This window comes from Mus caroli, chromosome 2, assembly GCF_900094665.2.
Source record: "Mus caroli chromosome 2, CAROLI_EIJ_v1.1, whole genome shotgun sequence".
NCBI lineage: Eukaryota > Metazoa > Chordata > Mammalia > Rodentia > Muridae > Mus > Mus caroli.
The window spans coordinates 158,060,214-158,083,444 of record NC_034571.1 but is presented as its reverse complement, the minus strand read 5'-3'; the positions used below and the strand labels follow the sequence as shown (position 1 = coordinate 158,083,444).

At 52.3% G+C, this 23,231-nt stretch overlaps 1 protein-coding gene across 6 annotated transcripts in view; it reads left to right on the top strand.

Annotated features, from left to right (window-relative positions):
* Window positions 1-23,231, top strand: part of Sulf2 (sulfatase 2) — an 81,564-nt gene that overhangs the window by 19,681 nt on the left and 38,652 nt on the right. For all 6 annotated transcript variants that reach the window (XM_021157065.2, XM_029473492.1, XM_021157066.2 and 3 more), the window contains exons 2-3: window positions 1,896-2,162; window positions 17,799-18,038. In XM_021157065.2, coding sequence (XP_021012724.1) covers window positions 1,988-2,162; window positions 17,799-18,038 — 415 coding nt within the window. In that variant the 5' untranslated portion in view covers window positions 1,896-1,987. The remainder of the gene's footprint in view (window positions 1-1,895; window positions 2,163-17,798; window positions 18,039-23,231) is intronic.

The following is a 23,231-nucleotide window of genomic DNA, read 5'->3' as shown; positions in this document are numbered from 1 at the left end:
CTCACTTTGTAGACCAGGCTGGCCTCGAACTCAGAAATCCGCCTGCCTCTGCCTCCCGAGTGCTGGGATTAAAGGCGTGCACCACCACGCCCGGCTAGATAAGGGTTTTAACATGGCAGGAGGCCAAGGCGGCCAGTGTCGACCCTCATGGACACCACCCTCAGTGAGCAGGCCAGGCTTCTTTTCTTAGTGTGTCCTCAGTGGCCTGGTGCCATGACTCCCTTCCCAGATCTCTGTGGAGACACTGGGGCAGGCACTGGGAATCACTCACAGTCTTTGCCCCACAAAACAACCCCTCTTGGGGTGGGGTGGGGGAGGGGAGAGGCAAATGTTCAAGGACACTCTGTCAACCCCTCACAGCACCTGGGTTGGAACTGGGTACTCACCACTCAGTGGGAGAGGTGACCACAGACACAGAGGTCAGAAAGGCTCCACCAGCAACAAAGAGGGATGCAGACTCTGGGGCCCTCAGAGGGCAGGGCCCATTGCTACCCTGGAGCAAGGGACAAGAGGAGGAAGCAATCCATGTGGCCCCAGCAGACCCGTGGCTACAGATGGGGAGTTACTGAGGGGAGGGCAGGGAGAAGGAGGAAAAATAACTGAGCTCTCAGATGGCTTCCAGAGGTGGAGACAGGCTCTGTTCCCTGTGGAGAGAGATCAAGAGGGTGAACAGCACCCACCCAGACCGTCCCTGGTGCCTCTCTAATGATAGCACCATGAAGGCTGACTCCTCCTTGGGAGCCCCTCTGGAGAAGCATGTGGGTGCCCTAGGTCTCTGAGTTGTGTAGACTCTAAGTGTGGCATGGCCCTCTAGAACCTAGCATCCCTCCCTCTGCAGAATTTAGAGTTTCTTCCAATCTCCACCCCTCTAGTTACCTAGTCATTTGCATCAGGCACTGCCCAAGGAGCAGGGGATCTAGCTGTGACCAACACAGGCCTCATCTCTGCCCCTCATGGGACATCCTTCATCTGCCCTGAGGAGAAGAACACCCCTGGGCATTTTACAGCCCTGGGGCGAATGACATGGTGACAACAGCAGGCCACACAACCCCATGGGGGCCCTGGGTAGGGCTCTGGGGTGGTGGCTAGCATCCCCTTCCCATACCTCCATAGTCAACAGGGCAGACAGACTCCTTCAAGGTCATAGTTATAGTGATGTGTCCTGACTCAATGGCACATAGTCTTCCCTTCTCCGCCCCCCACCCCACCCCCCACCCTGCGAGAGGTGGCTGAGCTGCTGCTCTGGGATCACATCCCACCTCCCTCACCCACCTTTGCTGGAGATACAGTCTGCCTGAGGTCAAGGATGACAGAGGCTAGCGTGGAATGCTCTCTGTAGTCATCTTGTTTACTCCGCAAGGTCAATCTAATGGGAACCCTTCTGCCCAACTGTGGGATCAGGGGATGAGGGCCATCCATCCATGGCCGTGTTAAAAGTAATTAGCTTGGCCATGGGGAAACTGGGGTTCTTCTGATGTTTGTGAGGACAACAACCCCCAAGGGGTGGGTCTGAGCCAAGAACCTGTGAACATACAGCCCAAAGCACCCCAGTAACCCAAGCCTCCTGCTGCTGGAGCTGGAAGGGAAGAGGCAAGCAGGGGTGCTGGTGGCTTCTCCTTTGCTGTGTCTGGGTAGGTGGGTACACAGAGCTCTTGTCTGTGAAGGGTTTCTTTACTATGCTTCAGGGCAGTTTCTCCACCAGGGGAGTTCCTGTGGACAGTTCTGCTGCCAATCTGCCCCTGAGACAATTTCTCTAGCTTAGCCGGCCCTGTGTTCATGCCATCTTAGACAGTGGGGAAGGCTCTTCTTGCCCACACTGACCCTTCCTTGTGTGAGGCAGCATGCAAGCCCAGCGGGGTCAGTACTAACTCTCACCTATCCCTCTCATCCTTCAGATCCTGAGGGAAGAGGGGAAGGAATCCCATCCTCACGACACCACCTCAGCCTCTGCATCCGGGAAGAAGCAAAGGACCAGCAAGCCACGCCAATGGCACCCCCTGGCCTGCCACTATGGCTGCTGTCCATCTCTCTCCTCTCCCTGCTGGCTGGCAGCTCGGCCTTCCTCTCCCATCCCCGCCTGAAGGGACGCTTCCAGAGGGACCGCAGGAACATCCGGCCCAACATCATCTTGGTGCTCACGGATGACCAGGATGTGGAGCTGGGTAAGTGGCTGAGCCAGCCAGGGACACCTGGGGCTCTAGAAGGACCATGTCCCCACACCCCCATAGAAACTCCAGGTGCCAGGCAGTTGTGTGGAGTTTGCACCTGAGCTCACACTTGGGGGCCTTGAGAATGTGGGTTCGTGGTGACCCGCAAGGGTAGGGATCCCCATCTTCCCAATGCAGACTGACTCCCCAATGTCTACAACCTAAGGAGCGGAGAGACTGTGCTCAGTTTGCTCTTGTCAACCATTTGCTCTCCCAAGCCACTGGGCCATGGCCTTGGCTGACAGCTAAGCCATCCCCTGTCCCTTCCCATCTGAGCAATGTCACAGCTTTTGCTCTTTCTGCTACAAGAAGCACTGGCAGGAGACGCCAAAACGGAGGCCACCAAAAAGGGCTTCAAGAATCAATCTAATGCCCGGCGTGGTGGCGCGCGCCTTTAATCCCAGCACTCGGGAAGCAGAGGCAGGCGGATTTCTGAGTTCGAGGCCAGCCTGGTCTATAGAGTGAGTTCCAGGACAGCCAGGACTGCAGAGAAACCCTGTCTCGAGGAAAAAAAAAAAAAGAGTCAATCTAGATCTGTTTTGGATCACCTGTGAGCATCTCCCAGTGAGCCCCATCTCTCCCTCCCCCTGTCTTCTCACCTTGAAGTCAGCATATGGGTTCCTCCCCAGCTGAACCCCATGTCCATGCTGCCCCATGGGAACACTCGACCCTCTGTATCCTCAGTTCTCCATTTGCAGATTCAACCAAACACAGATCAAAACCAAAGAGTATAGATGGGCATTCTCACTAGTCATTAGTCCCTGAGCGGTACCGTAAGACCTAGCTCCCTGTGTCGCGGTCATCTAGGGTGAATAAGGGGGATACAGGCTATTAGCAAAGAGCATGGCAGTTAATACGGGAGCCTGAACATCATCAGGGCCTGATTCCCCAGCACCGAGGGAAAAACTGTGCAATCTGAGCCACAAATGCAAGTGACTAGAGATGTGGCTTAGTTGGTAGAGCACTTGCCTGGCATTTGCAAAGCCCTGCATTCTGTCTCCGCCCAGCACTACAAACACCAGGTGACACGGAACTGTGAGCCCAGCGCTAGGGAGGCGGAGGCAAACAGATCAAAAGTGCCTGACTACACAGCTAGTGGGAGGCCAGCCTGGGCTACATGAGATCCAGAAATTTAAAGAAAAAAAAAGTAAAATGAAATGAGTGCAATCACCTGAAGCGCGGTCAGCAGCGTGGATTCCTTGGGAATGCTTTGCCTTCCCTTCCCTTGCCCCCAACAGCTGGCATGCCATGTCTTAGGACTGGCCCCCTCTCCCAGGCTGCACAGCCACATGGAGCTTGGGACCTTCATACTGCACAGTGTGCACGGTAATGCGGTTTCCTTCTGCAAGTTAGATGCCCCTCCAAATCATCTCTCCTACTGTGCACTGTGAAAATCTGGAAGTGGGTGTCCCAGGTAGGGGAGAAGAGAATGTGCGAAGGCCCTGGGGCAGGATCAAGGAAGTAGATATGGCTGGAGCCCGGAAAGGGAGGTAAAACGGAGACCAGCGAAGGGTGGGGTTGTGGTTGTTATTCCTGACCAGGTGGATGCTGTTGACCAGATGAGGGATGGGTCCTTTCCTGTCTGCTCTCTGAGGACAATGGAATATAGTTGGTGGCAATGACAGAGTGACTTACAGGGCAGATCTTTGCAACTCGAGTCTATGCTTTAACTACCCAAAAGTGCCACTTGCTTAAACTCCAGCCAGCCTTGACACAGTGGGTACTGATGACCCCAAGCAGGGCTTCTTCTCAGGGAATTCTAAGTACAGAAACAATGGCCCAGAAGCAGTCAGGGCTCAGAACTTTATCGACAGCTTGACATGCAGGGTGCTGATCTGCTCATGGGGAAGGAGGGATCTGTGGGGAGTCTGCATTGTGAGGCCTAGGAACAGGGGTGATTTGTATGCAGCCGGGCCTGGCCTCTGGGCCCTTGGGCTCCCTTCCTGTGACTGCCAAGCTGTTGGCTCTGGTGTCAGGGCACCCAAAGCAGCCCACATGGCTCCACGGTCCAACAGCAAAGGTTTATTGAGAATAGTAGGTGTTTGTTCTGCCAGGTGCTGGGGGCGCTGGCAGGGTGGGGTGGGGGATACTGTGCTGGCAAAGGGATACAATATTGATAAACCACGAGCCCTGTGACCCCCGTGAAGGGGCAGAGGGATATTGGGTTGGGATTTTTGTTGTTGTTGTCGTCTTTGGTTTTGTTTTGAAACGAGGTCTTGCTATAGAGCAGAGGTTGGCCTCGAACTCAAGATCCTCCTCCCTCAGCCACTTGAGTGTTAGGAAGACAGGCATGAGGCACCACATGCACCTTCAGTGTCATTCTTAGTGAAACAGGTCAGGAGGGAGTGTGTGGCCTCACTTGAGTTCCCGAGGGACCCCACTGCTACGCTGATTAACATCAGGGACAAGAGCAGGAGCAGAGGGTTGAGATGGGTAAGGATGAAGGCTCAGAGCAAGCTGTGTATACCTGGATGCACGGATGCAGGACCTGACCCAGCATCAACTAAATGCCGACTTTCAGGACAATGCCCTTGCTAAGCCCGAATCGCATCACAACTTTGAATCTGACTCTTATCAAAACCAGTGTAAGCAAACAAATCAGGAGCCCATGGATGAAATAAAGGGGGGAGAAAGAATGAACCAAGGCCGACTAAGTAGCTACATCCATCCCTCTCTCCATCTTACCAATGGGGAAAGTGAGGCACAGAGGTGTTAAACCACATGTCCAGGTTGAAACAGGATTTGAACCTAGAACCATGACCTTCATCACTGCTGTGCTCAGCCCATTTCCGGGATGGATGATGGCCTATCTAGAGAGTGTCCATGTTGATGCTTCACTGTCGCAAGTACTCTCATCGGCAGAATCTGCAGATGTGCATCATTGCTCAGGAGAGTGAGTGTTCCGAAATGTAAATTTCAGGGAGCCAGTCATTCGAGACAAGGACTTGCATATTCTGTGCTGTGACAGCTCCTGCCCACAGCCCTGGATGACAGAGATTGGTGCCCACCAACCGTTACCTCCTCGAGTGTCTTGTTGTGTCCTAAGCAAACAAAACTGAGCCTCTGTGAGGAGGGTGGGACAGGAAGTAGGTAGTTGGGGGCCTGACGGGCTTTTTATAAACCAGACAGACCCAGATCAATAATGCATGTGCCCAAAAAGCCCGGCACATTATCTCGCAGTTGGCCACCACTGGCAAACCGAGGGTGGTCCTGAAAAATTCATCGGCTGCTATTTTCTGCTTGTCTGTGAGGCAGCTCCAGAGGGCCTCTGGCTGGAGGCCTCTCAGCAGAGCTAATCTTGGGCTTCCTTCCAGTCCCAGGTGGGGACAGCTGTCCACACTCATCAGGACCCAGCGAGAAGGGCTCAATCTATCTCATGGTTGTTGGTTGTGGTCGTCTTGCCTTTCCGTTGTGCCTGCAGTTCCCTGATTGTCATTTGGAATCGCTGGGTGCTGGGTTCCCAGAGCACTAGTGACTGAGCACCTGGGTTGTCTGTCACTTGCAGAGAGTGAGGACATCTCTGAAGATATACAGGAACATCAGCAGAACAGCGGCATGGGCTTATGTGTGACACCACAGTCCTGTCACAACGCTGAGCTGTGCCCAGGGAAGCCAAGGAAATGCTGGGTTCTGCCAGCACTGGCCAAGTTAAGTGGATGCAGGCCAACTTCAGGGCATCTCCAGAGCTCAGCTGGCTTCTGAGAGAGCCCAGGGAGAGTCACACATAGCCTGGAGCAGATCTGTTAGATAGGATTGTTCCATCATAAGTGTCAAAGGTCAGCTATGTGGGACTGTCAGATAGGCCATTAAGGTAGTGTGGGGACAGGTGTCTCATCAGCTATGACAGCTCATGAATGAACCCAGGCATGGTTGTATATGTCTGTCACCCCAGCACTCAGGAGGTAGAGGCAAGAGGATCACAAGTTTCAGGCCAACCTGGGCTACATTTGAGACTGTCTCAAAAAGAAAACAAAATCAGACAGGCATAGCCTCAGCCCATTGGTCTCGCCTCTCCTGGTTACAAGTGACTTCCTGTAACTCAGCCCAAGCAATGCTGGATGAACTGGAACCAGCAACTTACTGGGGACTGAAATGAGAAGTTCAAGCGTACTTGGAGTTTCAGGTGTATTTAGATCCAAGGGTGCCTCCTCCAGATGTCACCAGTCTCTGTGTGACCTCATCCCCACCTTCTTCCAAGCTGGCTCTGCCTTCAGACATCTTGCTAAGCACTTCTGTATAAATGCCAGTGCAGCCAGTGGGGCCATTAGACAGCCCAGAAACCTCTAGCCTGGAATTGAGTTTCCCCTCAAGGGAAACTGGACATTGGCTCTGGAGGACACAAGCAGCCAGGTTAAGTTAGGGGGTGTTCAGCATTCCCCCACACATCTGCTGCAGGATGAACCATGCGACCCTCACTTGCTCCCTCGTCCTCATTCACTGAGCACTTGTTCTTAGAGAAGGGTAACTAGCAACAAAGTAACAAACTAGACAGAATCTTGACTGATGTGCAAAGAGCAACAAAGTAACAGAATCTACTACAGAGCTGGGCATCTAGCCCAGCTGTGTGTCAATAACCAAGACAAAACATACAAACTAAAAGCTGGGCAGTGGCGGTCCACACCTGTAATCCCAGCGATTGCAGACAGAGGCAGAAAGGTCTCTGCTTTCCGAGACAGCCTGAGCTACAGAGTCACTTCTAGGACAGCCTGAGCTACACAGAGAAACCCTGTCTCGGAAAATCAAAACAAGAAGAAGAAGGAAAAAAAAAACACTGCATATGACAGGGAAGGTGGTAAGAAAGGATCAGAAGTCACGCAAAGAGGGAAGGGAGTTGGGGGTCGTGTGAAACTTTATCCATAATGATCTCATTGATAAAGGGAACACAGGATCAAGAAAGGCCAGGGAACTTATTAACAGGAATTCTAGGAAGCACATTCAAGCAGCAGTAACAGTTTGTGCAAAGGGCCGGAGGCATGCAGGCTGACAGAGTGGCAGCATTGTGACCCAGGGCACAGAAAGTGGGAAGTCTGAGGCGTGCTGATGGTGATGTTCATAATGTGAGGGCGTGAGGCCAAACCAGGGAGAGGACTTGAATTTCTGGGGAGGGTGGATGTCAGGCATACATGGGTCAGAGAAGGGAAACAGTCTGACTTCTATTTCACTAGGTGGAGAAGAGGCTGACTGTACAATGAGGCAGGTGCGGAGTCTACAGCTGTCCAGGCACAAGAGGAGCCCAGCCAGTGCTCTATTGCAGTGGTGCAGGCTCAGAGGCAAAGCTGGAAAGATGGGCAGATGGGTCACAAGTGAGACCTGTGGACAAGATCTCCAGGGACTGCAAAGCTGTGGGGGAAAGTTGATGGGGTCGCTCAGTGCCCCCAAGCAAGGAGCCACTCCACAGACAGCCATGGTGGAGTCTGGAGCTGAGGGTGAGCCTTGATTTCTGAGGTTCAGGCATGTAGTGGGGACAGTGGGACAAGGTACAGCTCCTAGGCTTGTGTGCACCTTACTGGGTGCACTTACTGGACACTGAGGACTTCAGGTCCCCAGCTCTGATGTCCACATCCTGCGCAAAGCAGACTCAGGAAAGGAGAGCCCGGCAGCCCCATTTTCCACGTTCCATCTGGCAGATGAGGAGACTATACTCCCCTGCTGACCGGTAACCAAGGGATGGGTTGGAAACCCTCGGCTCTCACGGGGGCCAGATGGCAGGCAGCCAGGGAGACGCACCCAGATTCCAGGCAGCAGTTCAGGGCAGCTTCATCCACCGACATCCATTCTGAACATTCCAGCTGCCACTCACCAGCAAAATGAAGGCGTGTGGATGCAGGTTATCTCAGGAGTGGCCCATCCTGGGTTCAAACTGCCAAGTGCATTCCTGCGAGGGTTTTCTAGTTTTATTCGTCAACAAGGGTGTTGAGGGGCAGGTTCGCGTGAATTCTAGAAAGTGTGTCAGAATTAGGCTTGGCTGCTTGGGAAAATGAGACCTAGCATTCCTTCTTAGACACATAAAAATGTCTGGGGGCTGGTGGCCCAGAATTGGAGTGGTGGTGTCAAGAGTCTCTCACTCTCTACTCTGTCATCCCTTCTGTGTCACATCTGTCCTCAAGGCCACCTTGTGCTTCAGGACTGCCACATACTTGGCAACAGGAAGCAAAGGGCAAAGGGCAAAAAAAGGATAAAACAGTAAGTGAAGACCAGCCCCTGAGGACCACGCCCCAGCAGTCACATGGGCTGTGGGCATTCTTATATAGTCACGTGATCTTGGGTTTGGCCAAGTCACAGAGGGTTTAGCGTCTTTGCTAGGGGTGAACGGGCTTGAAGAAAGCATACAGGGAGGCTGCTGTGCCCTCAGGTTAGTTACTGGAACCCGGATGCAGAGCCACCCAACACTGTCATACCCTCTGCCCACACACAGAGAGGAAGGAGGAGGAATTCAGATACAAGCCTCAATTTCCTTCTCTGATCTTCTGCCAGGACCTCCTGTGAGTCAAAACCAGTGGGTGCAGGAGTTTGTTGGTGCTGGCCACTCTCTGAGGATAAGGGTGCTGAGGTCAAATGTGATTGCTGGTGACATACTTACTAGTCACAAGAGGGTCGGTTGTGGGCTAGGTGCACTGTGAGACAGAAGCTAGACCCACTGAGAAGGAAGCAAGGGAAGCAGGTGATGGTGGGCAGGTGGGGTCTGAGTCACAACAGGGTAGACAAGGGACCTGGTGGAGACAGCACCTCTAGCACTGAGTGGTGTGGTGGAATCTGTACACTGGGGAGCCACTGCCCATGTGGACGGCTCCAGAAAGAGCACTGGGGGCAGGGCGGCAGATGCAGAGCCCTGTAGTAGGCACAGTCTCATCAGGATCTTGGAGATGCTGCCCAGGCTCAGGAAGAAGGGTAGATGACAGGGAGATGTAGGGACTCAGGTGAGCCTAACTGTGAGTAGGGAGGGGCTGGCTTGAGGATGAGAGTGTGAACAGCAGGGAGACCAGCTGGGGCTAGGGGCTGGTGCTCCTGAGCAGGCAGCTGAGGGAGAACAGCAGTGGACCCCAGTTCTGCATCTGGGTAGGCAGTGCATTGTGCCAGGCAGGTGGTGCAGAACCAATCACGGTGTCTTGTGCAGAGACAGCGGTGTCTTAGCTAGGCTTATCTCTCACTGTGCTAATAAAACACTATGGCCGAACCCAACTTGGAGAGGGGAAAGTTTACCTCATCTTACAGTTTGTAATTCATCATCCCTGGGAGCTGGGGCAGGAACTGGAGCAGAGGTCATGGAGAACTACACTTACTGGCTTGTTCCCATGGCTTGCTCAGCCTGGAGCCTTATAGGAATCAGGACCACCACCTAAGGATAGTACCGCCCACAGTGGGCTGGGCCCTCCCACATGAATCATCAACCAATAAAATGCCCCACAGGCTTGCCTACAGGCCAATCTGGTGAGGGCACTTTCTCAACTGATGTACCATCTTTCCAATTAACCCCAACTTATATCAGTTGACAAAAAAAAAAAAAAAAAAAAACCAGCCAGCCACAGATAGGATGCAGGCTTTGCTTTGCAGGTGTCTCTTTTAGTGACTGGGTAACTGGCTCTGTGACATTCCCCAAAACCTGGGCCAACACCTACAATCCCTATGTCCTTAAATACTTACCCAGTGTGACAAGATTGCTGTGCGTGCAATCTTGAGCAGGCCCTCAGAGAGTGGAGACCAATCGTTCAGAGTTCCCCCTTTGATACCCTACCACTGAGAGAGACCATTGGGCTTTTCTCCCAGAAGCCTCCACTGCAGAGCCAACAGATGACAAAGGAGAGATCGACAGAATAACTGTGACGTTTCATCCCAGAATTCAGCAGCTGAGTTCAGTGTGGCCTCCTGGCATCTGCCTGATTGACTTGGGGGTTTGTAGCACCAGCTTGACTTTGGAGTTCCCCGGAGTGAGAAGGGTTCCCCTTGACACCATCAACCAGGGAACCATACCTGAGATCTTGCAATATTCACCTGGCCTCTGAGAACCTGGAGCTGACAGCATCTAGTGCACCATGGACCTCAGCTCCTGCCTCTGCCCAGATGTTGCTTCTGGCTGCTGCTGCTTTACCCCCCTCCCAGGCCTCCCTCTCACCCCCTGCCAGGGACAGAGCTATTCTGAGACATCTCATCTCCCAAAGTGACTGTTAAACAGATGTTTCTCCGGTAAGGTGGCCTATAGATAGGAAGATCCCCTTTCAATATAGACATTCTGGAGACACTCAACACTAGGTGAGGGCTGCCACATGACCATCACAAGCAATGTGACCTCAGGATGGAGGTCTTCTTGCCCTTGGCCTGAGCTTATGGCCTCTTGTCCCCATCTGCTGCACGCTGGGGTCTTTGACTGCAGCAGAATGGTCCCTCCTGCACCTGCTTATTGGTACCTTTTGGCAGAAGTAGAACCAGTCAGGTGGTAGGTGCATGCTCTGGTCTTTCTATCCGATGCCAGCCCTGTTCCAGGCCATGGCTGCACAGGGAATGTCGGGTGGTGGGTGGGTGGGTGGTCCTGAGGAGGGGGGGTGGTCCATCAGTACCCATGGGCCCATCAAGAAAGTTAGCCATCCACTCAATTTTCTCACCACTCCAGCAGTATCTCCTGGCTGAGGTGGTGCTGGGGTTTGAACATGCTGGGCTCAGTGCTCTACCACTGCACCACATCGCTAGCTCTGCATTGGCCGATTGGTTGGCTGGGTTTTGAAACAGTCTCGTGAACTTGCCGTGCAACTAAGGATGGCTGAACTCCTGATCTTCCAACTCCACCCCATCACGAACACCCCTAACACCACCACCACAAACACTACCGGCACCACCCTCACACATTCGAGCATGCATACACACACACACACACACACACACGCACATATACACGCACACACAATCGCCGAGATTACAGGCACATGTCACCACCTCTGTCTTTTTTAATGTGGTACTGGGAATGGAGCTCAGATCCTCACGCTGGCATGGCTGGTGCTTTACCCACTGAACCTCCACAGCAGCCCCTGGAACCGGGATTCACTCACTGTCGTCCTCTTCATGATCAGAAGGAAACATTTCCAGTTAAGGGTATTAATGTATTCGCCTTCATTCCCACATGGCCGCCCAGCCACAGTGCTTAGCACTTGTTACAGAGGCAAGAGCCCACAGTGTCCAAAAGTCAAGTGCTCTAGAAGACATCCCAGGAAAACGTCCTGTTTTTCCAAATACGGGTGGGGAGCCAGGTTCCTCCAACGCTAAGAAGACATGACTAAGACTCCGGTGGTCTGACTGTGGCCTTCAACTGTGACTGCCCCTGGGTTAGTCACAAGCGCCTCGGTCTCCACAGAGAGGCCTGGGTCCTTGCCCAAAGGCTCTCACTGGAACAGCCTGTGCTGGGTTATCTGTGCCTAAGATAAAAGCAGAGAGGGAAGGCCATGGGCATTCATTCCCATGAGGCCAGGGCCACACCCACTGACAGCCTGTGAGCTCAGTCCTCTGAAACAGCTCTTGGAAACTTTGAAGGAACTCAAAGCAAAGATAACCCTTCCTCCCGAGTCAGTGGAGATCAGCGGAGGAGACAGTGATCTTCAGGCCACCCAGCAGGAGCCTCCAAGGAGATACTGTTTGGAAAAACCTGAATGTTATGAAGGTTGGAGCTATGGCAGCTGGTCCTGAGACAGGGACGTGCCTGGCGCGTTTCCACTGTGGCTAGAAGGGTAAAGTAGCCCAAGAGGGAAAGGTGGGGTTATCAGGACAATGACTTTCCAGGTCCTTTGAGGTTCTATCAGCCAAAGGTGGATGCCTTAGTTACCGTTTCTATCACTGCAACAAAACACCAAGACTGAAAAGCAAGCTGTGGGGAAAGGGTTTATTCAGCTTACACTTTCACACTGTTGTTCATCACCAAAGGAAGTCAGGGCAGGAACCTGGTAGCAGGATCTGATGTAGAGGCCGTGAGATAATACTGCTTACTGGCTTGTCCCTTGTGGCTTGTTCAGCCTGCTTACTTATAGAACTCAGGGCCACCAGCCCAGGGATGGCCCCACCCACAGTGACCTGCCCCCCACACACACACACACACACTGATCACTCATTGAGACAATGCCTGACAGCTCGATCTCATGGAGGCATTTCCTCAGCTGAGGCGCCTTCCTCTCTGCTTCTAGCTTGTGCCAAGTTGATGCAAAACCAGCCAGTACAGTGGACTTTGCCTTTTGCTCTGGGTGAAGCAGGTGTTCAGGGAGAGTGCCAAAAGGATTGTGACGACATTGCTTAATTTGTTAGAAATTGCTCTCCGTCTGTGGAGGGAAGAGCAGCACAGAAGGTGACGTAAGCGTCTACTGCAGTAGTCCAGGTAAGAGCTGGAGTGCTCACATGCAGATTAGCGTCAAGACTCTGAGGTTACTAACTCCGGTTGTGTTTGTCCCCCATAACAATCTACCTCCCACCACTTTCCCAAGGAGGCCCCACCCTCAAAGACTCTGTTTCCCCACAATGTAAAACAAGCAAGCATAGGCCGGCATCGTCTTAGATACCTGTCCAAAGAGCCTCGGGAGTCTATTGCACAGAGGTGGTGTACACCCCACCCCAACCCTGGGTAGCAAGTCTCTGGAGAAGGGATCAGACAAGAGTTGCTTCAGCACCAAGGATGGCAGAAGTCGCTCATGTTTTCAATCCTCAGAGCCCCTGGGCTGGAAAGATGGCTCAGTTGTTAAAAGTGCTCATAGCACAGGCCTGAAGACCCGAGTTCCATCCCCAATGCCCACAGAAAAGCCAGGAAGTGCTGGAGAGGCAGAGACCCAGTGGCCCCCTAGTCTTCTCACACTGGCAAGCCCCGGTTCCATCAGAGACCCCCATCTCAAAGGACAAGTTAGGAAGCAGCTAAGGACACCCAAATGTAAGCCGATGGCTTTCCTATACGGGTAGATCCACCTGTACGCATATCCACATGCGTATAAGAGGAAAGAGGTCATTCTTCGGTATCAGCTAAGTCCCCGTAGATGGCTGGTGCCTACTCAGGTCTTTACAGGGGCAAATGAAACTGGGGCTCGGTGCAGATTTCTTGTCTAGCATGTTCAAAGGCCTGCGTTCAATCATCAACTCTGTCAAAATAAACACAAGCTAATTCAGCATGGTGGTGCCAGAGACAGACAATCTCACATGCTAGATCAACAAACACAGACTTTGTGTGTGTGTGTGTGTGTGTGTGTGTGTGTGTGTGTGTGTGTGTGTGTGAATTTGCTTCATAGCTGAGGGTGGTATTTGATCCTCCTGCCTCCGCCTATCAATGCTGAGATTACAGGCAGATGCCCAGAGGACAAACAGGGCTTCTCCAATGCTTAGTACTCCACCAACTGATCTCCAGCCCAGCCCAGTAGTAAACCTCGGCTCTACTGCCTGCAAAAAATTGTACAATGCATCAAAAAATAGGCAGTGAGGGCGTTCCACAATGTTACTTCCGTGAATCAGAGAGTGAAGGGTTTCATCAGATAAAGACCCAGCCAGCCAGCCAGCCAGCCAGCCAGCCAGCCAGGGAGATAGCTCAGTTGGTCAAGTACCTACCACACAGCATGGGCATGGGACCTCAGATCCCTAGCACCCGTGTGAAAAATGCGCGTGTGGCACACTTATGCCTACCTGTAACCCTGGTTCAGGAGGAGGGAATTGGGGGAGGGGAGCAGAGACCACAGACTCTGCATTGCTCAGTGGTCATCAGTTTTGGCCAGTCAGTGGGCTCTGAGTTCAATGAGAGGTCCTGTGTGAAATGGTAAGGTGGGGAGCAATTGAAGGAGACACCAGCCATTCATCTCAGGCTTCCACATGCCTAAGTGCCCACACATGCATGCATACACACACACACACACACACACACACACACACACACGTGCACATACACACACACACACATACACACACAAGTAGTGTACTAAGCACCCCTATGTAGAATTCACAAGAAGAATGGGCAGTTAGTGGTTGTAGGGATATTTGACAATCATGGGGTTGGGGCCCTGAAGTTTAAGTCCCACTGAGAAAGAGGGGAGACTGCCCATCAGAATCACACCAAGAGATGTCAGGCTAACCTCATCCTGGCCCTGTGTTGTGGCAAGGTTTGGTCAAGGAAGAAACCAAGCCTGTTTTTGTCTATATGTCCCCAGATTTGTGTTGGACGACCTAAGTTTGGGTTGGCTGGCCGCTTCACAGGAAACATGAAAGCTGGCCCCTTTCCCTGTGTGTGGCTATGTCTTCCTGGCTAAGGGCCATTAGTCCTGGGAGCCCTTAAGTTGTGTGTTTTCACATTACAGAAGTGGGTTCTACAGCCCCATGTTGGGGCCTTTTCAATAAAGCAGATCACTGTCTGCAAAGGAGGCACAATGTTCAGTGCTTTTCCACGCAGCCCCAGCTGTCATTCTTGCCCCAGGACCATACTCCTGTGACTGCCTGCCCTAGCTCTTCCCTAGTAGGAGCTGCCAGGCAGGAAGAGGGCATGGCACTGCCAAGAGAAGAGATGGAACCCTGAGCTTTCAGTCCCAAAACGTAAGAGACAGCCCCAAAGCCTGTTGGCTTTCCATCAGTGAAAATTTCTGGGGTTCTTTCCTTGAGCTTCCAGAAGGGGTCTGATGGTTAGTGGAACCAGCTCAGGTCCCCAGAGGCTGGGCACTGCAGACAACTGTTCACTATGGACAGGGGGAAGGTAGGATGGGTGGAGGGAGGAAGGGTGGGAGACAGCCGCGTAGGGCTACAAACCCAAACCAAGGAAGATAGATGTACGGAACAGTGGGCCAGAGAGGAGAACACATAGCCAGGATGGTGCCTCTGGAAGAGCTGGTGCTTTGGAAGAGCTGGTGTGTGTGTGTGTGTGTGTGTGTGTGTGTGTGCTGCATAGGTGCTGGGAACCATATTCATACAGAGAGAAAAGCAGGACTGGGGTTGTTAGTGAGTTTGAGGACAAAGTGGAGGTCCTGAGGCTGTGTAATGGTTAGAGGGCTGTTACAGTGGGAGGGTGCTGACTACACCCCTGGGTGTGTCACCCAAGTGGGAAATAGGCCTAGCCCTTGGGAGAGGAGAAGCTATTGCCTGCCCAAAAGGAGCTGGCAAGGTCTGATAGTCTGAATGCAGAAAGCAGTGGACTGGCTCACCGGATGGTACAGCATTTCAAATGCTGGCCCCAGGAATAGCCAGGTGTTGTCTGAATAGCTGAAGGGAAGAGAAGGGCTTCCAGAGCTTGACTCTGATGTGGCCCACCAGGTATCAGTAGAGAGACAGGTGGCATCAAGGGTGGAAAATTCTGGCTTGCATCATGGTGTTTGCCAGACTCTAGGATTCTGTCCCCTCCCCAGTTCTAATCACAACCCCACTCCTAACACCACCAGACAGAACCACACTATAGTAACCGGTCCTTCCTACCCCCAGGAGAAGCTGACACTTGCTTCAAGTAGAGGAAGCCAGTTAGGATCACTGGCCCTCACCCCTCCATGAACTGTCCCTGTGTGTGAACAGGCATGGGCATCCCATTCCCCTGGAGCCACCCCAAGGGGCACCTCTGGGGATTGGAGGCACCTCACAGCACCCCATCAATGTCATGATAAAAGAATACGTCTGTCCCCAAGGAGCCCAAGAGTCATTCAAAGGCACAGGGATGCTCAGCTTCCCCAGGACACCATCACCAGGCCTTGGTGAAGGTGACAGTCACCGCCCTGCTTCTGCTGTGGTTAAGCCTAGGTCTGAGCTCTTCATCTGCCACCTTCCTCACTGTGTGGCCCCATCCGTCACCACGTGCCCCAGCCATGCTTCCCATTCAGAAAAAGGACACTTGAAAAAATAACTTAGCATGTCATGTATATAGAGCAATTGACCCACGTGTTAGTAATTAGAACAATTGTGAGCATCGCTCTCCACCCCAGGGACAACCCAGAGGTCCCAAAGCTCAGACCAATTAGCGGGCTGTAACGCAGAGGCTTCCAGGCAGGGCCTGTTGGATACATGTGATCTAGGAGGTAACACTGACATCCACTGCAGACTGTGCTGTGTGGTATGGAGCACAGCAAACCTCAGAGAACCCGATATGGTCAAGCTAAAAGTCAGAGCTTAAAACCTCACCGTGCACCGGGCATGGTGGCGCACGCCTTTAATCCCTGCACTCGGGAAGCAGGGACAGGTGGATTTCTGAGTTTGAGGCCAGCCTGGTCTACAGAGTGAGTTCCAGGACAGCCAGGGCTACACAGAGAAACCCTGTCTCAAAAAACAAAACAAAACAAAACAAAAAAAACCTTATCGTGTACCGGCGGCGTGGTGGTGGTGGTGGTGGTGGTAACAACAGCAGTGCACATCTTTAATCCCAGCACTCAGGAGGCAGGGGCAGGTGGATCTCTGAGTTCGAGGCCAGCTGGACTTGGCTGGATATAGTGGCACTTGGGAAGCAAAGGCGGGTACTTCTCTGTGAGTTCCAGGCCATCCCGTGCTACATAGGGAGATCCTGCACAAAAGAATTGCAAGGGAAAGGGGAGCTGAAGCCGGCCATAGAAGGAAGGGAGAAAAGGCATGTGTGGAATGTCCCAGTGGATCTCACTGTCTAGCCTCCACCTTCAGTGTGCAGTTTGACGTCTATTCTTCACACAGACATTGCACGCTTACTGTGTGCTACCAATGAGGTCCCAGCCCATACACAGTAGGCCTCCACACATACTCATCTCCTTGTCTCTTGTTCTCAATGTCACTGAGCAACAAGAACGGTCAGGGATGAACTCTCAATGCTTGGTGTGGATAAAGGACCTATCACAGTCATTTAGGGGGATCAGAAGCCCAGGAGCTGAAGGTCCAGCATATGGAGGGTCCTGAAGCTGTTTATATACAGCTGTTTTTTATGTCGAGGAGCTCTGTTTATGTACAAAACATGGTTTGACTCTAGACTCAAGGTACTTCAAAGCAGGTGTGTACCCAGTACAACTGTCTAGGGGGACTGAGACCAGGGCCTTTCTGGTTGGGTTGACTTGGGAACAGGGTCTGGCCCATGCAAGCCCATGGATTTCCTAAGCATCTGGGGAGTCCAAGAGATGGAGAGTCCAGGATATAAAGGGTCTAGGAGCTAAAGAGGCACAAGAGCTGGAAGCCCAGGAGCTCTTAGGCAGATAGGTTAGCTTTGAGGGTAGCGGGGTATAGACTCCAAATGCATACAGGAGGCACCCTAGATGAGGCTACAAGTGTAGAGAGACTGGCTGGGGCTTGGCTAGACTTCAGTTCAGTGGATAATTCTTGGGAAACTTCCAAACAAAAGAAAGCCTAATTCTATCTGCATTTGTGACTGCTTAAAAAAAAAAAATCTGTGTATATTAGCACTCTGAAGAAAAGACACCCTGTTTATATACAAAACAGGGTTTGAGTCAGACTCAAGGTACTTCAAAGCAGGTTTGTACCCAATGCCACTGTCTAGTGGCACTGAGACCAGGGCCTTCCTGGTTGGGTTGAGGGTGAGGAGTATGGCCCATGTAAACCCTTGGATTTCCTAAGCTTGCCCACAGTTCCAGGCTCAGGATTGGAAGCCCCTTAAAGAGGCCCCCTGCCAAGCAGGCCACATGACTCACCAGTACCCTCTGCTTGCAGGCTCCATGCAGGTGATGAACAAGACAAGGCGTATCATGGAGCAGGGCGGGGCGCACTTCATCAATGCCTTCGTGACTACACCAATGTGCTGTCCGTCTCGCTCCTCCATTCTCACCGGCAAGTACGTCCACAACCACAACACCTACACCAACAACGAGAATTGTTCCTCGCCTTCCTGGCAGGCCCAGCACGAGAGCCGCACCTTCGCCGTGTATCTCAACAGCACAGGCTACCGGACAGGTGAGGACCAGGGTGGGGAGGCGCTGTCGGGGCCTGCTCAAGGGACAGACAGGTGGCCTCTTGTGCCCTCAGCTTCCCTGGGTGCGACGTCCACACTGCACTGGTCCCCAAGATAACTCTGGGTTATGCCCAGAAGAGGTTTCACTTCCCAGTGAGGTTTCGAGTTTATTTCTATGCACACATAGTAGATGTGTCTGAAGAAGGTTGGGAAAACCACCTTTTCAAAGAAACTAGAGTTTTGAAAAAAATGGAGAGTCCAGGCAGATCATGAATTCTCTGACAGGGAGGTCACGAGATATTCCTTGCATGCATGAGTTTGAGGTTTCTGTGTTTAAGACTGATTTATTGACTGAGACCATCTGCATGAGAGAAGGTTCCAGAATGTTGAGGCTGGAATTAGAGAGGAACTGACAGACATGGGGGACTCACCAGTTTATTGTGGGAGTAACCAAGATGACGAAGAGGTTGCCATGGTGAGAGCCCTTTGACTGTGCTGTTGTTATTTGTGTCAGGATGTCCTTGTTGCCTACTTGAGGGAGACACTGTGGTGAGTTCGAAAGGCTAGGCTATCACCTGAGGTCAAACTGTAATCCCAGCCCAGCCACCTCACCCTTGCCAAATCCTCAACTCATTGAACTTGCTTGAGTTTGAAAGAAAAAAACAAGAATTCCCCACCTTGGCGAGCGGCCTGGGGCCATTGTGAAACCAGATGATACAGCTCAAATGTCGCAAGCCTGGGGACTTGCCCTTCTTTAGTGACGCTACATTGTTTTGAGTGGGAGTGAGGAAGGGCCAGGGACCTCCTGTAGCTGACCTGCAGCCATCATCCATCAGGGCTGGGCAGGCTTTCAGATGCCCAGTGGGAATGGGTGGGACTGTGTACTCCCTACACAGTCCTCCCACCACAGGATCAGCCCCAGAGCAGGTTCAGTTATAAAAACCAGCTCCCCTACATGGGCAGGGCATCATGGGAGTGGAGGTGCAGACCCTGATGGCTTGGGGTCGCCACAGAAAGCACATGTTAGAGGTCTCTGTGGGCCAGTGTTTTAGATGGTTGGGAAGCCTGGAACGCTGTTGGGGTGGGGATAGGCAAGGACATAGCAAGGCAACGGCTCCTATTGGAGGGTGCAGCTGCCATTCAGAGCTAGAGATGATACCCACACCAGCTCAAAGTCAAATATCTCTACATTTGAACTTTTTAAAGTCAAATCTCTCAATTTGGAGAAACTCCATCTTTAAAAACTGAATACTGTGGGCCAAAGAAGATGTATCTATGGGCAGGTATGGCTCAAGCACCCTGATCATCTCTGGCTGGGATGTTTATATGGAAACAGATGAATAGTGAGGCCCCCAAAGTGTTCATCAGGCCTGTCACCTGGAAAGCAGGAAGACCACACCTCCCACAAAGACTCCTGGGAGAAACATGAAATGGAAAGTTTGTGTGGCATAATCAAAACAGAAAACCGAGGCCACGGGAATGCAGAGACATGGGGACAGTCCGTCAAACAAAAGGGGAAATTACTAATCCCAAAACACTACGGGATTTGTGATGGAGTGAAAGCCCATATCAGAGTTACATGGGAAACAGAAAGAAAGGAATGACCATCAAAGTAGACAGTCACCAAACCAGGTGAACCGTCCAGCGGCTGGAGAGGCTGATGCAGGTGCACCGTCCAGCGGCTGGGGAGGCTGATGCAGGTGCACCGTCCAGCGGCTGGGGAGGCTGATGNAGGTGCACCGTCCAGCGGCTGGGGAGGCTGATGCAGGTGCACCGTCCAGCGGCTGGGGAGGCTGATGCAGGTGCACCATCCAGCGGCTGGGGAGGCTGATGCAGGAAGGTCATAATTCAGGGTTGCTGAGGCTAAGCAGTGACACTGCATCTCAAAATGAACATCCAACGTGGACTGGGGATGTAGCTCAGTGATGATACTTGTATGGCATATGTTCATTTTTTATGGTACAAGCCCCAGGGACAAATCAGTAGTCCAGCCTGGTAGTCGGTCAAACCCTATATCCCTTTGGGCATCTAAGGAAGGTAACCGAGCTGAGTTTAAGTCTGGCTAAGGGAGTGGGGGTACCTGCTGCTTATGGCTCTCATCTAAATCTGTTGCTGTCTTGGCGGCCTTGATCCAAGAGCAGGTCTACAGATCAGGTTCTCGTTTCTCCTTACTTCCCATTGGTGAGAAACAAGATATGTGAGTGTGAGCACTCGTGGCTACAAAGGAGCCTGGGATATGTAGTCTTTATGCTGGGTAGGTCTTTGTACCACTGAAAACAGATCCTGAAGGGGAAGACCCTCAGTCACAGCCACAGCTCTTTACTGTTTGTGTTTGCAACGCCCTTGAATCCAGGTCAGCTGAGCTTAAAGGACAGATGCCAAAATTCACGGTGCAGGGGATGTTAACAGAGCTGGTTTTAAAAATGAAGCTACAGCTGGGCTTAGTAGTACAAGCCTGTAATCCCAGTTCCCAGGATGGAGGATGGAGGCCAGAGGATCAGGAGTTCAAGGTCAACCTGTGCTATATATTTAGTTTGAGGATAGCCAGAAGGGAGGAAGAAAGGGAGGAGTTGGGGGGAGTGGGGTAGGAGAGAAAAGAAAGCTACCTGGCCTGATACTGCATACCTGCATTTCCCAACACTAAGGGATTCAAAAACAAAAATGGAACAAAAATCGGGATGGGAGAGATTGCACAGCAGGTAAGAGCACTGGCTTTTCTTCTAGGGACTGAGGTTTGGTTCCTAGCACCCACATGGTGGCTCACAACCACCTGTAGCTCCAGTTCCGGGGCATCTAACACCTTCTGACCTCCTCAAGCCCCATGCACACTGAAGGTACACATTCACACATGTGAGCAGAACACTCATATATGTTACATGATTAATTCATATTCATGGGAGAAGAAAATACAAAACACATTTTGAAAATAACTTATTTTCTGAGGCAGAGCTGTGTAGTCTCCCCCAAATCGTTGAGTTTCTAGGGCTGGTCTAGATCTTTTGATCCATCTGCCTCCACCTCCCAAATGCTGAAGTGACAGGGGTGAGTCCCCATGCCTGGTTTATCTGGTGCTGGATCCCAGGGCTTTCTGCATGCCCCAGGGCACTTTAGCAACTGTGTCCCAGCCACAGTTGCAGCCACAGCCACAGCCACAGCCCCAGTCGCAGCCACAGCTGCAGCCACAGCCCTACATGTAACAAAGCTTTGGCTCTAACTGCAATGGGTCGACGTTTGAAGTGCATAAACTGTGCAGTCCCTGTTGAGAAGAGTGTAATTTATGCCACAATCATCAGATTGGTGTAACATGATGAACCTTCCCATTGGCGTCCTCCTTTTACAGGGATCTGAGGATGGCAGGGGGTGCAGGAGGTGTCTTTCCAAAGACCCCTCTGGCCTTGTTGACAGTCAAGTCTCCACTGGGTTGTGTGTGTTACCTTGCAGTCCTGCGTGACAGACATGCTTCACTGAGCCCAGACACCGACTTACTGTCTGTCCCGGGCCCGTGTCTTCTGGCGCCACTTCAGTTACCTTTGCACCCACCTCTCTTAATAGATGGCTCTTTTCGGTCACCTCACACTGTGTCTGCACTGCCCGTGTCTGCGAGGGACACATAAGAGCAAAAGCCAGAGGTGCTGGGTTTCAGTCGAATAAATACCTATTGGTTAGTGGAAGTTTCTGGATATGGCTCACGTCCAATCAGAGACTGGCGTGTCTCCCTGCCCCCTCAACCCAGGTGAGCCACCAGCAGCCCTAGCTGCACTGACAGAGACAGCGCATGCGTGTTCCCAACACCCGATTCCCTAACAAGACACAGTGGGCTGTGGGGGGAGTTGGAGTGCCAGTCTCAGATTTCCAAACACTCCTCCCTGGCGGGTAAAGAGCTTTTTCCAGCACTTTCTACCAATTAGATGCCAGCTAAGGCCTTCTCTCTCCACCACCAGAATCCAGCAGTCCCCACGTGGTTACGTGCCTGCCAGGCTTCCGTGGAAATGGTAGTGCCCCTTCTGCGCGCCGCCTACATGTTCTGGAATGTTCCTGGGGAGCTGAGAACAGGCCTTTCGTTAGAAGTTCAGGCTCTGCCAGGACTCCCCTGGGAGTGTTGTTTTTAGACTGTACCGTGCACCCCACTTTCTTTCTGTTCTTCTCACATAGCTGGGAAAGGACACTGGCTGATGACTTAGATTCTGGTCATTCACTGCCCGTGGCCACCACACGGTAGCCTTGGTGTCCTGATACCTGCAGAGGCCCTCACATGGCCAGGCCTGGCACTAGGCACCCTGACAGTCACTGCTACATGAAGGAAGGCATTGTGTGCATGTGTTTGTGCATATGGCTTGTTTTGCGTCATGAGGATGCCTCCCATATTACCTTCCCCCAGTGACCACCCCTCTCTCCTACCTCCTGTCCTGCTGTGAGCCCCTTCAGACAGACCGTGTCCAGCTGCCCACCAACATCTCTCTTAGGGTCCCCATGTATCAAACCTACCATGCCCAGCATGACCTCTTCATTTTGTCACCTCCTCCCCAGGGCTGTACACAGGCTCCCCCATGGCACTTCCAACTTTCCATTCACTCAGGCCAACTCCGTGAAACCGTGTTTGACATGTTTTCCTTCCTATCACAAGCAGTCCATCCACAAACCTCATCATTCTTCCTGAAGTATCCGCCGAGTCCCTCCATTGTCTTCCTGTCAGCCCGCTCCCCCACACCACCCCCTCCGCCGTCCAGTCCACCAGCTGCTCTATTCCCACCCTTATCCCCAAGGTCCACCCTTCCCCATCCCCCACCCCCACAGCAAACATTGCCATCCCATCAGAACCCCTGCTGCTCTTCGGCACATGCCCCACCCACTAGGGATGGAGACCCGCCCCCAAAGCTGACACAGGGACCCCAGGAGCTGTCCCGCTTGTCCAGCTTCTCGTGGTCTCCTCTGTCCCTGTTAGCTGTCCCTGCTATCTGCTCCACCCACAGGGATTCCTTCCTGTTGCTCCAACAGTAGGCCTGACACATGCCTCAGGGCCTTGGCTTCTCCCTTCCTCTAAAGCAGCGGTTCTCAACCTGTGGGTCGTGACCCCTCTGGGAGGGGACACCTAAAACCATCATAAAACACAGTAACATTATGATTTATAACAGCAATGAAATCACATCTATGGAGTAGTAGTGACAATTTTTTTTTTTTTTTTTTTTTTGGTTTTT